This window comes from Protopterus annectens, chromosome 4.part1 (genome assembly GCF_019279795.1).
Source record: "Protopterus annectens isolate FY-2018-M chromosome 4.part1, PAN1.0, whole genome shotgun sequence".
NCBI lineage: Eukaryota > Metazoa > Chordata > Ceratodontiformes > Protopteridae > Protopterus > Protopterus annectens.
In genome coordinates this window covers 798427538-798442427 of record NC_056734.1, presented here as the reverse complement: position 1 = coordinate 798442427, position 14890 = coordinate 798427538, and the positions used below count along the sequence as shown (strand labels likewise).

Genomic DNA, 14890 nt, shown 5'->3' with positions numbered 1-14890 from the left:
TGCTGTGGCAATGCCTCACAGCTGTACAGATTTGCACAGGTTAGCCAGAGGCAGAGGCCATGGGTCAGGACATTTACCCTATTGTGGTGTACGGGCAGGTGTGTAGCCACTCATTTATGTGTTTGCAGCCAGGGATAGTGTGTGTACACAGCTTGGTTTTGGACCCTGCACATTCAATGCTGCCCATGCTCCCACACCCCCCTCTGTTATTCTAACCTCTTCCATACATTATGCATACATTCTCTGATACTTTCCCTAAGGGTATTACCACATCACAGGTGTGTGTTAATGTTGGTCCACAGTTCATGCAGTGGGACATGGTGGACATGTTACTGCGGTTTGTCCACATGGCCTTGCATATGGCTTATGTGGAGTGTGTCATGTTGTTATTTGGGTGTCCATGACATAATATGCATTGGCAGTATGTGTGAGACACGGGCCTTTGGCAGGTGCCTCTGGGGCATTAGGTGTTGGTGCAGGCCAGATGTTGCAGGCCATTGCATTCTGTTAGTCCTACAGTCCCAGACCACCATACAGTATATTCCCCTGGGGTGACAAGGTAAGTGTGATAGTTGTTCAAGCCAATACCATCTATCAGTCTTGATCAGGTGGTGTGGATGCTGGCAGGGTGCTACCTACAGCTAGGGAGACACCTGCATGGGACACCTGCACTGCATTCTGCAGTCTTCCACTATTGCCATATACAGCTGGGGTCTTACTGTACCCATTTCCCACAGCAGGGATATTGCCAGAGAGGTACCTCTAGGTGGTGTTTGAGTGGTGGGGTGCATGTGTGCTATGGACGCTACTTGCATCTGACACACAGATATGCATGGGACATTACAGTTATGCTGGCATGTGCAGGTACATCAGCTGATCCCAAATACATCAATCCTACCCCCTTTGTTATCTGCAGGTGTTCAGGCAAACATCACCGGTATCCCCTACTACACGTCCAGTTACTGTGATCCATACCTATATGTAAAAATCCAAGGGTGTCTCCATTTCACAGTTACACAATATATAATGTATGTCTTGGGTACTTTCATAGGTTCATAGGTTCATAGGTTGTACTATGCTATCTACCCTAGGGCATTTATAAGCCTAGCCAGAGTGTTTTTGGCTTCCACCACCCTTTTAGATTAGTTGACTGTGCCTCTGTATAGTAGGTCACAGAAGATAGCCCTTTTAAAATGAGTTTACTGTGCCTCTGTCTAGTAGGGACACAGAAGAGATCCCAGGGGTAAACCTACGATCTCCCATCCACTCGTCAAGATTTCTCTTGAAGAGGGTCATTGAGGGGCTCTGCCTAACATAGATTGGGATTTTGTTCCGGAGTGAGGGGAGCCTCTGGGATATGAATCTGTCCCTCCAGCATTTCCTATTTATTTCTGTGCTGAGGTTTAAGTCCCTGGAGCGTGTAGCTCTAAGGGATTTGGATTTCCTGAGGTGGAGCATGTCCATTAATTCTGGTTTGGACATGGCTTTATACATCAGGCACAGATCGCCTCTGAGTAGGTGGTAAGCAACTGAGTAGAGCTGGAGTTTCTTTAGCCTAACTGCGTAGGGCATCTGTTTGAGTCCCTTGATCCTCTTGGTGAGGTACGTTTGGGGTCTTTCCAGTTGCTGCAGGTGTCGGGTAAGGTACATCCCAAATGGGGCATTGTATTCAATTATGGGCCTGATGAGTGATGAGTAGAGGGGCACAATGACCTCTCTTGATCTAGATGTGAACCCTTTCGTGATAAGGTGGGCTGTATAGAAGGTCTTTCTAACCACTTTGGCAACGTGATTGTCAAAGGAGAGATTGCTATCTACTTGGGTCCCCAAATCCCTTATTACTTCTTCCGTACTTAATGGATTACCACCTATGTGATAATTTGTGGACACTTTGTTTTTCCCAAAGGGGATGACTATGCACTTTTTGGCATTTAGCTTTAGGCCATGGCTCTGGCACCAATTATCCGTCTCTGTGAGACCCTTTTGGAGAATGCTTGTGTCAGTCGGCGAGTCGATTATGGCACTCAGTTTGCAGTCATCTGCGAACCTGGTCAGCCATAGTCCTCACGTGTTAGCCTGTAACTCAGAGAAATATATACCGAACAAGAGAGGTCCCAGGACTGAGCCTTGTGGGACGCCACTTGTAACTGGTTTAGAGTCTGACATGGCACCTGCAATTCTGACCATGTGGGTTCTATCCCTGAGCCAGTTTGCCACCCATCTTGTGACATAGGGGTTGATATTTAAGCTGGTGAGCTTATTTATGATGCCTGAGTGGGGTATTGTGTCAAAGGCTTTTGCGAGATCCAGGTAGGCTGTGTGGACTACCTTCCCTTCATCTATGGCCTTGGTGACTGTTTCAAAGAAGTCAACCAGGTTCAAGAGGCAAGATCTGCCCTTAACAAAGCTGAATTGGGTAGGATCCAGTGTTTGGAGGTTCCCAATGTCTTTGTTTATGAGTTCCATGATGACACACTCCATAGCTTTGCAGACCAGGCTAGTCAGGCTTATAGGGCGATAGTTTCCGGGGTCCATTGTGGCACCACCTTTGTGGAGTGGGACCACTGTTGTTGTATGCCATTCCCTGGGTACATATCCTGTAGTAAGGCTGAGATTGAACAGTGACTTTATGTGAGGGTTCAGTTCTTCTTGGAGCTCATGTAAAACGCAGCCCGGGACACCGTCCGGTCCCATTGATGCTGTGTTTTTTGCTTTGGAGAGGGCAGCTCTCACCTGTGCATCTGTGATGTCAGGGAGGCTACACTCTGTTGGGATAGATATTTGCTCTTTTGGGGGGGAAGGGGGGGGAGTTTGCACTGAACCTGTCTGCCAGGATGTTGGCAATGTCTGTGGGTTCAGTGTATTTTTTGTCACTTTGCACTAACTCAGAGCATATCTGGGAGTTGCCACCCAGGTTCCTGACATAACTAAAGAAGGCCTTGTGATTATCTTTAGCGTCTTGTGCAATTTTTCTTTCAAAGCTGGCCATAGATGATTTTATGAGAGATCATAGTTTCTTGCTAGTACTGATCAGAGATGCCTTCCCCTTTTGGGATTTTGCTCTATCATGTAGTAGCTTCCTCCTTCTGTTGTATAGCTTATTTATGGCTGGGGTCCACCAGACATGTCTCCTGCCTTTGGAGGAGTGAGTCTTGGTTTTATTTGGGATAGCACGATCCATGCATTCCTGTAGGTGTCCATAGAATGCGTTTGTAAAGGATTCTGCGGTTTGGGCCATATTTTCCACTGGCCCGGGGGCTTTGAAGGATTCCACCTTGGTTTTGAGAAGTGTGAAGTTTGCTTTTGCGAAGTTGTTCACCATGGTTTCCTTGGCTGGGGGTGGGGACAAGATATGGATGTCCAGTGAGATTAATTTATGGTCAGATCTTACCAATGAGGAGTATACCTCTGGTATGGAATATAGAGTCCCCATGTTGGTGATGATCAGGTCCAATATGTTTTCCCCTCTTGTGGGAGTGGTGACCAGTTGTTGCATAGCATTTGAGTTTATAAATTCTAGGAACCGTTGGGCAAGGGTGTTGGGGCTTGAGTAGTGGTCCCAGTCTATGTTAGGGTAGTTGAAGTCACCTAATATAATGGTGTTTGGAGAGACCTTCATATTCTCCAGTGTTCTCAGGAAAGCCAAGTGGGGTTCCTGAGTTTGGGAGGGTGGTCTGTAGCAGGCTATAAACTGAAAGGCAGTTTTGACCACTGTTAGTTGCACATGGATGATCTCCGATGCTTCGTGCAGTGCCACTAACCTGGAGGTGTGGGTATCTTTGATGACTATGGATACTCCCCCTCCTTTTGTGGTTCGGTCCGAGTTTTGGGGCTGAAAAGCATGGTATGAGGTATAACCTGGTAGTGCTGGGGTGCTCTCGGGAGCCTTGAACCAGGTTTCTGTTACTGCACAGCTATCAATATTCTCCATACTGAGGAGAGCCTCGAGTGCATGCATCTTGAGGTTTAGACTTCTGGCGTTGAGCAGTGTTACCCTTAGTTTCTTTTTCCTTGTGTTCTCTATGGAGGTAGGTTTGTCTTTTTAGCCTTGCCTAAAAAAGGCACTATGGGGGTGGCAAGAGCCTTAGCCAGTATTCGAAAGTCCAGGGGTGACAGCTGCAAGCCGTCCCTAGGGAAGCAATGTGGCTTGTCGAGCATGTCATCCCAAGCTGACAGACACTGGATCCCCTTTGAATGACACCAATACTTTAGCCAATTGTTAAAATTGATAATTTATTTCTTTATACTGTGGCATCATTATTGGTGAGGGTAAGATGCTACTCAAGGTCAGGGTCATGCAGGCCTGGGCTACATGATCAGAGAGCTCCTCTATGTCTCTTTTCATGTAGTCCAGGGAGGTACGTCTCAGGTCATTCACACCAGCATGGACAATGACGGAGTCATATTTGTACTTGCTTTGGAGTGACCTGAGTGCTTGTGTTATGTGGTGGATCCTGGCACCTGACAGGCAGCTTACAGTGACCTTCTCCTTGTTCAGCCTGGTGAGTGGGACGTCAGTGTGTCTGACAATAGAGTCACCTATTACAAGTATATTAGGTGTGTTGTTTAGCTTTAAGGGCTGTGACTGTGTGGCACACTGACTTTGTGAATTATGTGATACGTGGGTATTGTTGTGGGGTAGCGGTTGCTTGGATGTCTGCTTTGGAGGTCTCTGCTGCTTGGGTAGATTTTTATTTAAAGCCTCAGAGTATGTTTTTGTGTGTTTATGTGTTTGGTTTGCTGTTGCGATAGGTCTATGTGGGACTGGATTTGTGGTGTGTGTGGTTACCTTCTCCTCCTGACTGACTGCACCAGTACTGGGTTGAGAGAGCTCAGCCTCCATTTTGGCTATATAGTTGCATCTCTCACATATATTTGAGCTTGTTGGGAGGAGGAGGGGGTGGTCTGTGTACATAAGGCAGTTGTAACATTGCAGTTGTAACATTGATTGTGGGGGGACACACCTGACACACCTGCCTCCCCTGTGTACTGCTTGTATATCTAGCCCAACAGCCATGCCATGTCAGTCTTTCAGATGGTGACACATATTACCACCATACATTTACAATGGCTTACTGCTAGCATGTGTTATACTGGTGGGGATTGTTTTTGGCACTGCAATCGTGAGGGCTTGTCCCTGTTAGCAGTAGTGGCCAATGGCCACCAGGTCTTAACTCAACATGCATTCCTACTGACCACTCTCACACATTATGAAACACACACCATCCTAACACATACAGGCCTGCATATTGTGCAAATGCTACAACCTATCCTGCTACCTTGGCCACCTCTGGGTATCTGTGCTCCACTCGTATTATACCTACTCATACATGTTACTACATTTCTACACAAGATTGGGGGGGCACACCTGAGTGTCACTACATGTCTACACAGGATTAGGGGAAGGGGCAGACCTGTCTGTTTCCACGTGTCTACATAGGCATGGGGGGGCACACCTGACTGCTACTACATTTCTACATAGGATTGTGGGGGGACACACCTGACTGTTTCTACGTTTTTACACTGGATTGGGGGGAACACCTGACTCTTACTACATTACTTCGCTGGATTGGGGTTAGGGGCACACCTGACTGTTACTACATTTCTACATAGGGTTGTGGGGGGGGGCACATCTGACCATTTTTACATTTCTACACAGGATTGGGGGGGGGCACACCTGACTGTTACTGCATTTCTACACAGGATTGGGGGGGTACACCTTACTGTTTCTACATGTCTACATAGGATGGGGGGTGCACACCTGGCACTGGCACACATTTGCAATTACTGTACTGGTATGTCAGGTACTCCATTTCATTCTGTATTCTAACCTATCATACTGACTAGCGGCATATCAGTGTACTACTAGTCTTAGCTTTGGTTGCCCTACATATTAGTGTCTGACTTCCTACCCTTAAGAACTAACATCCCACTGTCTTACCTGCTGTAGAGTGTCTGTGTAGGCCAGAGGGGGTAGGTTACCCAAAGACATCATTCAGAGGTCATAGCACAGGCTCTGTTTGGGTTTGTCTACACCTGTCCTGCTGACTGAGACTGTTGTTGGGTATATGAATCTCCCTGACTGGCATGTGTGAGTCATATGGTCACACATGTCGCCCAAACGTTTCCAGCAGTGGGTTTTGTCACCCTGTGTAGTACTGGCTACTATGGCAACTCCAGTATGTGTTACAAATGTCATGGTGCCACTATAGGTGTCTACTATCTGCTGCCATAGCATTCAGCCACCCAATTCCCTTGCATGCTCACATCCATACCATAGATACTGGTAATATCACATTCTACTCCATTTAGCAATTGGTAGGTTGATTGACTTACTTTTTGGGTGTGCCAGGATTGAGGATGGTGCTGGAGGGCTGCCTATGTCAAATGCACATAGTACACTCCCTAAACATGGTTGAGCACAGGTAGTGTCATGTTTGGCATCCCTTTTACTGTATGTGCGAGTCATAGAGAGGTGTCATTCCCTGGATCCCTACTGTGTCAGTGTATGTGCTATGGGTTGCCCCTTTGCCAAGTCCAGGGCATACTGGGCATGCCTCCTTCTGCCTACTGGGGCAGGCTCAGGTTGTTCACCCTCCGATTCACTCTGTGCCTGTGCAGGCCTTGGCATTGGTGGGGGGGCTGTATGGCCCTGACCCATGCTGTTCCTGCTGCAGCTGTTTCCACAGGATCATATTGTGTAGCATGGCACATACCATAACAATTTGAATACATGTAGCTGGTGAGTACTGCAAGGCTCCACCAGATGTGTCCAGAAACTGGAACTGTGACTTGAGCATCCCAAACACATGCTCTATTATATGTCTGGTCTGTGCATGTGCCTCATTATGGCATTCTTGTTCAGGTGTGTGTGGATTTCTGATGGGTGTCATCAGTCACAGCTCCAGTGTGTAATCATCATCCCCCACTAGGTGACTGTAGGGGATGTCCCCATTGGCAAATCTCTGGTACAGCTGCATCAGATGCCAGATGTGGGAATTGTGCTAGCTTCCAGGGCAGCCAGCACACACATTCATTATAATGCCCTGGGCATCGCACACGACTTGGCAGTTAATGGAGGGGAGGCCCCTGTGGTTGATGTAGGCCCTACCCTAATCATTGGGTGGTGCTTTGATGCATATGTGCGTGCAGTCTATAGCACCCACTACCTCAGGGTATTCTGCTATTTGGTGGAAGAGATGCATATTGCTGGCCAACACCTCACGAGTGTTGAGGAAATATATGTGCGCACTGGCATGTGCTGACATGGCATCCAGGAACTGGTGAAATACTCTGGATGCTAATGCCTGTGAGATCCCCATGATATCCCCAGTTGAGCTTTGGGAGGTACCTGTGGCTAGTATTCCTAGGCCTACACATACCTTGGTATCCACTGGGATGGGTTCCCCTCAGTCAGTTCGGTGTGTCAGGCATGGCCGGCACAGCACAACAATTTGCTGTAATAGGTCCATGTCCACCCTATAGCGCTCCACTATCTCCAGCTCATGTAGCCCCTGGTAGGTTATCCTGGGTATGTACACTTTTCTCTGTCGCCTCACTGTGGGTTGATCAGCAGCATTCACATCCTCACCACCCTCAGCCTCTTGCACATGTTGTTCTATGTTGCCTGCTGTAGCTCCTATCATTTTGTAGTTTTGTTTGTTAAACATTCCCCGTTTGTATATACTGGTGGTGTAGATTATGGGAAAAACCAAAGGGGAAGGTGTTTGCATAGTTTATAGTAGTGTTCTGGGCTGGGCTGGTCTGCTGCCTGTGTAATTGGCTGATTCTGATACATTTCTCCTGCCAGCTTTGCTAGTTCTCCTTGATTACCTTCCTACTGCTATTTTCCCTTCCCATTGCCTTCCTCTTTAAGCCCAGGGGTGCACCACACAAACAGAGTGCTCAAATGTGCACAGAGCTGCTATTTCCTGGTCTAACTTTTTTTTCCTTTAAAACCTGGTGCACGGCATGCACACCCACTTAGGCAATGTAAAGAGTGCTAGGCAGACTCAGACATACCCCCTTAGTTAGCTATGCTTAGCTATGAGCAAACCTGAGCCACAGGGCTCCAGTACACTTACAGTATGCCTGGCACACCTCCTATGATGTCAGCTAACTCCTAGGCTTGCACAAAGCTATTCCTACTCTTACACTGTTGGGACCTGACTAGCATGCTGGGGAAAACTGGGATTCACTATCATTCCCCTCATTTGCATAGGATTGCCTGCTAATGTATAGTTACATGTCCACACTGAGCCTCCCCCCTTAGCAACCACTACTCACTAGCCATGCTGTCTTCTGCCTGCCACTGACTTTCATGGCAGAATAGTGATTTTAGAATGCTTATTTTAGGTTTATTTTATTATTTTCCCACCAATCCTGTTTGTGCGGCGCTGCCCTACACTTAAACAGCCAAGATCAGCTAAAAAAAAATAAAAGTTGATTTTTTTTTTTATTTTATAAGCTGTTTGCAATGCCAATGGCCTTATACTTGGCCATTGGCATGCTTCCTGACTGACATGCAGCCTTTATTTGGAGCTGTCACGGCTCCATTTTGGATTTTGCAGAAATGTGCTCTGTTACTAACCAAGTACATTTCTGCAGATTACACTAGTCCTGCACAGATGGTTTCAAGCTTCCTGGATCACAATTTCACATCATTTGCATGGAATTCTCCTGCAAATGGGGTGATTTGCATACAGGGGCTTAGTCCGTTCAGGACTAGTGCAGGAGCAACCGTGCACGCCCCTGCAGGCTGTTCCTGGATCGCATGGCAGACATATTGCCTGCTAGAGCTCCTGCACTAATCCTGCATGCTGTGCAAGGCATGCAGAATCTGGGGCATATTTCTGTAAATATCTCAGTAAACATGCATGTACAGAGGAATTTCTTGTGACGTAAAAGCTTATGTCTGGTTAACAAAAAAAAATGTTTTAACAATACATGTCTCGGTTGTATAGTTTCAAAATATGAAAATTATTTTTTTGAAATTTTAGAAAAATATAATTTGGAGTTTAGATGCATTGTGATAAATTACAGTATTTATAGAAAAGATTGTGAATTCACTATTATCACTATAAAGAATACTTCCTACTGATAGCATTGGCATTTGTACACTTTTAACAGCTTTTAAAGTTCAGAAAATATTTAAATTTATTTTATCCATTTTAAGTTTATTTTCAGAAAATGCTCTGGAATGCAAGATGTCTGTAGGCTGCTGGAGATGTGACCTTCTACAACACATAGGTATTAACAGGTTAAAAAAAACTTTGACAAGAGGGTTATCTGAAGACTTGTATTCAGGATAAATATTCCATTCCTCATAGTCTTTTCTGTCATATTAAGACTTTTATAACATCCTCCTCTTGAGGATGTCATTCTCTTTGAGCAAAGTTGATTGGTTAACTGCCAATCTGGCATCAAAATAGACTAGCATCGTATTTGTTTTTAAATTATTTTACTGATTTCCAAACTCACTGTGTCGAGTACATTTTGTTTATGATTTAATAATAGCTGCACATATACCATACCAATCTTTTCATTCAGCTCTTTCAATTCCAAAACCAGAGATCGTGGCAAATAATTTACAGAAGAATTTCTAAGCACTCTGAGCCCTCTTGGCACTCGGTTGACAGCTAAACATGTCTCAGTAAATAAATATCCCATTGAATAAGCTAGAGTATAGTCATGCTTTTTTTTTCTAAATCATTAAAACCCTTGTCAGGTCAGCTGCAATAGCGGTAAGAAAATCAACTGAAGAAAAAAGATTCACTGGTGCTGCTAAGATATTATGAAGCACTTCAACCTTAACTCTGATACTACTTGCAGCTTTGTTGACAAGGGGAACACATGGCATTGCAACAACAGAAATATTTTTATAATTCCTTATCTATTGTCTAATATAGGTCCTGAGGGGGTATCTTAAAAAGTAAATCTGGACGGTAACACAAAGAAGTTCAAAATTTACAGACAAGCTGTTCTGTCTTTTAGGATCTGCCATAATTTACAAAACCAAACTAAAAAATTTTTTTTCCAAAATAATGTCCAATCAGATTAAACTTCAAAGCCAATGATAAAAAAAGACCACTGAAACAAAGCAAACTTTTATTAACTTACTAAGCATTTTCATCTTTAAAATAAGACTTCATCAGACTGAGCAAGCAACTCAATATTCACAAGTAAATACTTTTAAATGCAAATCACTTGACAACACACTCATAGAAATCACACGATCAACAAAAAATACTTTAACACTTTCATTTTCAATTAAGTCTTAAACATTTCTGCTTCATTAAGTCCATGGTAACTCTAAGCATCCAACTTCACCTGTCAAATACATTCCTTATAATCAAAATTGTCTTCAGCATTTAATTTAATTTAATATTATAATTTTACTTAAATTGATTATAATAAAATTAAAAGTTGTTTATTTTCTTTGCCACAAAAGTTCACATGCCTGGCAAGAGCATCTATTACATCTTTGGTCTCAGTGGCTTGCAAATGATCATAAAATTTGAAGTATAATTATTTGGAAGTCCTTCCAATATAAAATGTTTCAAATGTTTTGCAAATAGCAGCATAAACAACACATTTTAATTGCCATTAAAAGCTTCAACTATGACTATTTCAACAAATCTAATCTTTATCTTTGAGTTGTCACATGTCTTGTTGTGTGATTTATATTTTAAAGTATTTATTTGTGAATATTGAACTGCTTGCTAAGTCTGATGAATTCTTATTTTAAAAATGTTTTTATGTGAATTAGAGTAATATTTAAAAATGTGTCCTTGATTTTGAGTCTTTGCTTCTGGCTCTGTCCCCAATGCTTGAGCAAATATTTTGAGGTAGAGCTGTCATGCCAGGAATATTTAAAAGACATAAGGTAGAGCATTGCAGATCAAGATAATGCTTTCTTAAGAGGTCTTGTAATGTAAACATTTTCATCATGGCCATTTGTCATAAATGTTAATGGTTTTAGTTAATCTTTCAGTGCAATCATTGTTTCCACTCTATAAATCAGAATGGTGTGTATAGAAAAGTATGTTGTGAAGTGTTGTAGTTTACATGGTACATAATGTATTATATTATGAACTGTAGAAATGTATATATCAGACAAATAATAACTTTAAAAAGCAGAGTTTGAAACCTTTTAACAGAAATGCATAACAGTTGAAGTTTGGTGACAAGGTTTTCATCCTTAAAGTAATGTTCTCTACTTTGCAGGTTGGTGGGATGTTTGAGACAATTCAGAGAAGTGCACAGTTAACTTCAGAGTGGGCAGTTCTTCTCTTACAGATAATTACATGTGGAACCATTGATGTGCAGACTAATAAGTAAGTGTGATTAATATTATTATTGTTTTTGAAATGCCAAATTAAATTAAGTAGAAGGATTTAAACTTGAGTTTGAAACTGGTAATGTTATACAGTTTGATTTATTTTTTTAAGTTGCATTAAAAAGAAATCAGAAAATAGACTGTTAAGATAAGTCATTTTATTTTTGATTAGCCTCAAACAGAACAACATTTTATAGCTTTAAAATCATTCATTCAGTCAGTTATTTGTAAGTACCAAGTTTATTAAAAAGAGTCATGGCAGAGCCAGAGTACATTGTAACAATTGGTAGGTGTAAGACAAAAACATTTTTGGACAGTATGCCAGGTCATTATTGAATGCATAAGTGGATAACCATTTCTGGATAGTGTACAAGCCCTTTGTAGGATTTACAGGTATACACGTGCACACACACACACACACACACGCACACACACGCACACACACACACACACACACACACACACACACACACACACACACACACACACGCACACACACACACACACACACACACACACACACACACACACACGCACACATACACAGCAATTTATAGGGTCATCAAGTGCCCAGTTTGAGATGTGAGTGGAAAATGCTGACCCTGGCCAAAGCTCACCTGGAGACATGAATGACATGGGAATACAGATGGAAACTGATAGGGAGAAGAGAGCGATATAAGACAGTAATTTAACTGAGCACTCAAGAAATATTAATTCAGAAAACATTGACTCTTAAGATCATTCTAGACTTCAGTAAATTATTATCTTCCCACCCTCTTCAGAGCTTTTATTCCAGTTATACTATGAGTTCTCACTTTATTTCTTGATAGTGTACTAAATATTTAAAGCTCAAGTGCAACAACCTATTATAGCTGTGTCCACTTAGTCAAGGGTTGTGTGGCAAGAATATTAACAAAAAGAGTAATTTCAAGGGGTGAAATCACTTAAAAATAGCAGCAGCATGAGATGGGTGTCTACCAGGAACTATAGAATTACAAGACAAACAGAACAGTGATACATCGAAGAATGAGATGGGAGAAATGAAATGTGTGGTGTTAGACTTTTGGTGAGCCATCCAGACTGTCAATCTGCACAGTGAATGTGAGAACTTCAGGGAGAATCACATATGGGTTTACCAGAAAGTTATACTTTCCTTGTGATACAATATAGTTGCCTGCAGGTTATAAGGTTGACTTACATATTACAAAACAGTGAACCATGCAACAGCAAAAGTAGAGAAATGCACACTTCGATTAATGCAGAAAAGGGAAGTCTGCTTTAAATGATTGCATCAAGCATGAAATGAAAATTAGTGAGAAAAGACTGTGATCAGGTTTCCAATCATACCCAAGATGTTATGAGTTCGAGACATAGATGCCAAGAAATTCATCTTGAGAGCAAAGCTGGAAGGGTGAGCCTTGATATCCATGTCAAGATCATATAAATTTCTTCATTATGATTATAAAGACCTGATCATAATTCTTTTTAGCTCATGGAGCTTTACCTACTCTCATCTACTAAAAAAAGTTAGAATAAAAAAGGAATTAAAAAAAAAAAAAAACAGCACAATAGTGGGAAGGGCTTTACAGCTTAGAAAGCCATGCCATCACACAGAGTGATCACCCAAGAAGTACATCAGGAAACTAGTAAACACTTCATTTGGACCTAGGAAAAAAAAGTTTCAACAAGGAAGCATTTACATTGGTTTAATGACATCCTTCGATCTTCTTTTGTGGCCAATGTCCATGGTTAAGTGCAGAGCTGAGCGGGTCCTTTGCGATTATTAAACACATTTCTGCCGTCAGAAAAGTGCGTAACAAGCCTATCCTTTCACCAGTGTTTAAGCACAGTCATGGCACTCCATGTAAACAAAAGTAGTTTTCTGTGAGGCAGAACACTAGCTCTGCATCTGAGGACGTGTTTCCCCTACACTCTCATTCTCTTAAATATTCCTATTGCAAGGTAGACAAAAAGCAAAAAAAGTAAATACTTGGTTTCAGTGCAAAACCAAGCATTTTGCTTTCCTGAAACTCTACTGATGAAAACAAGTTTCATTTTTTTTTCACTTTCATGTGTGGTACCATGTTGCCACTTGGTCTTTTGTCTTAAATGCATTATAGGGATTTCTGAGTGCAGTAGTTAATTGAATAAATAACACACTGCTGTAGCCAGGCAAAGCCTGCACACTTCTCAGGCCTGCATACTGTATGCCCTGCACATCTTCTCCTATACTTGCTGATAATATAGTGTACTAGACTATTTGCATTTCATGATGAATGGGTGATCTGTCCTTCATCTCTCACTCTCACTCTCCTCACCTGATTCCTCCAGCAGATAGGCCAATGATTGATTCTGGGTTATCTGGGTCACAGTCAGGGCTATATCCCTCTAAACAGTGGAGACCAGCCAAAGTAAGCATTGTTGAAATTATTCTTTGTTAAAAACAATTAGTAAATGCTGTTATAATTCCGATACAATGTAGCTTCTAACAGAACTGAGCTGACATACAAAAGAGCAGCGGAACTGAGGAAACAAGGTCTACTTCTAAATCGTGAAGACCCATAATATCGAACCTTACAATACCGAGATCATTATACCGAAGTATCTAAATACCAAAAACTCACAAGCACGAATTGCAAAAACCTGAGATGTCAGAATACCGAAATTTGCAATGCTAACATGCTGTCCATCCTTACACTTTCCCTTTACATCACCAACAATAATTACAGTGCACAGCCATCACCTGAATGTATTGTATATCATGAAAAACCTCATAGAACTAAACTTCAGTGCACAAACATTAGTAACATAATGACTATTAACTCACATCTTCAAGAGTCTTCCAATTGCCTTCAAAAACTCCACACATGTATAACTTTCTTTATTTTTAACAGCCTTTTAAACTATGCGTGCCTTTCAATGCATTTCTTCTTTTTTGAGGATGGAGGACACCCTGTCCTCTTCTCTTGTTTTTGCTCTCTATCAAGTGCTGTCAGCAACACAGACAAATCTGTTACACGTGAACCAATTATACACTTCAGGTGCTGATGCCATGCCTCCGTGGAATTCTGAGTTCTGGCCAAAAACATTGAATTTAACTCAGAAATATTCCAGAATTTAATATTAAACAGAGGGAGAAACCTAGAACATGAGGAAGTTCTAGCTGCAAATTTTCTCATTTTACCTAAAATGTTCCAATCAGAAAAACAGAAGGTAGGGAACATTTCTTTCAGTGTATTAAATGCAGATGTTACTTCTTCTTCAGGGAGAAATGCAAGGGCAACTAAACTTTTAACAGCTAATTGAAAGGTGGATGAATTATAGAAGGACGCTAAACCAAGCTGTTGCACCTACCTCCAGATGTTCTGGCCAAAATTAAATAAACAGCCTATCAAGATAACTCCACTGACATTCACCCATATGCTTTTTCATTGCAGCTACCTCAAAATCACATAAATCAAATTTCACACTGTTCTGCAGTCTGTTATCGGACAATAAGTAGAAGACACAGTGCCACATCATGTTGCATGCTTACAATGACTTTTTAGACAT

At 42.1% G+C, this 14890-nt stretch overlaps 1 protein-coding gene across 1 annotated transcript in view; it reads left to right on the top strand.

Moving 5' to 3' along the window:
- The window catches only part of MED12L (mediator complex subunit 12L), a 919119-nt gene that overhangs the window by 401200 nt on the left and 503029 nt on the right, over window positions 1-14890 (top strand). The window contains exon 18 of the mRNA XM_044070851.1: window positions 11227-11336. Coding sequence (XP_043926786.1) covers window positions 11227-11336 — 110 coding nt within the window. The remainder of the gene's footprint in view (window positions 1-11226; window positions 11337-14890) is intronic.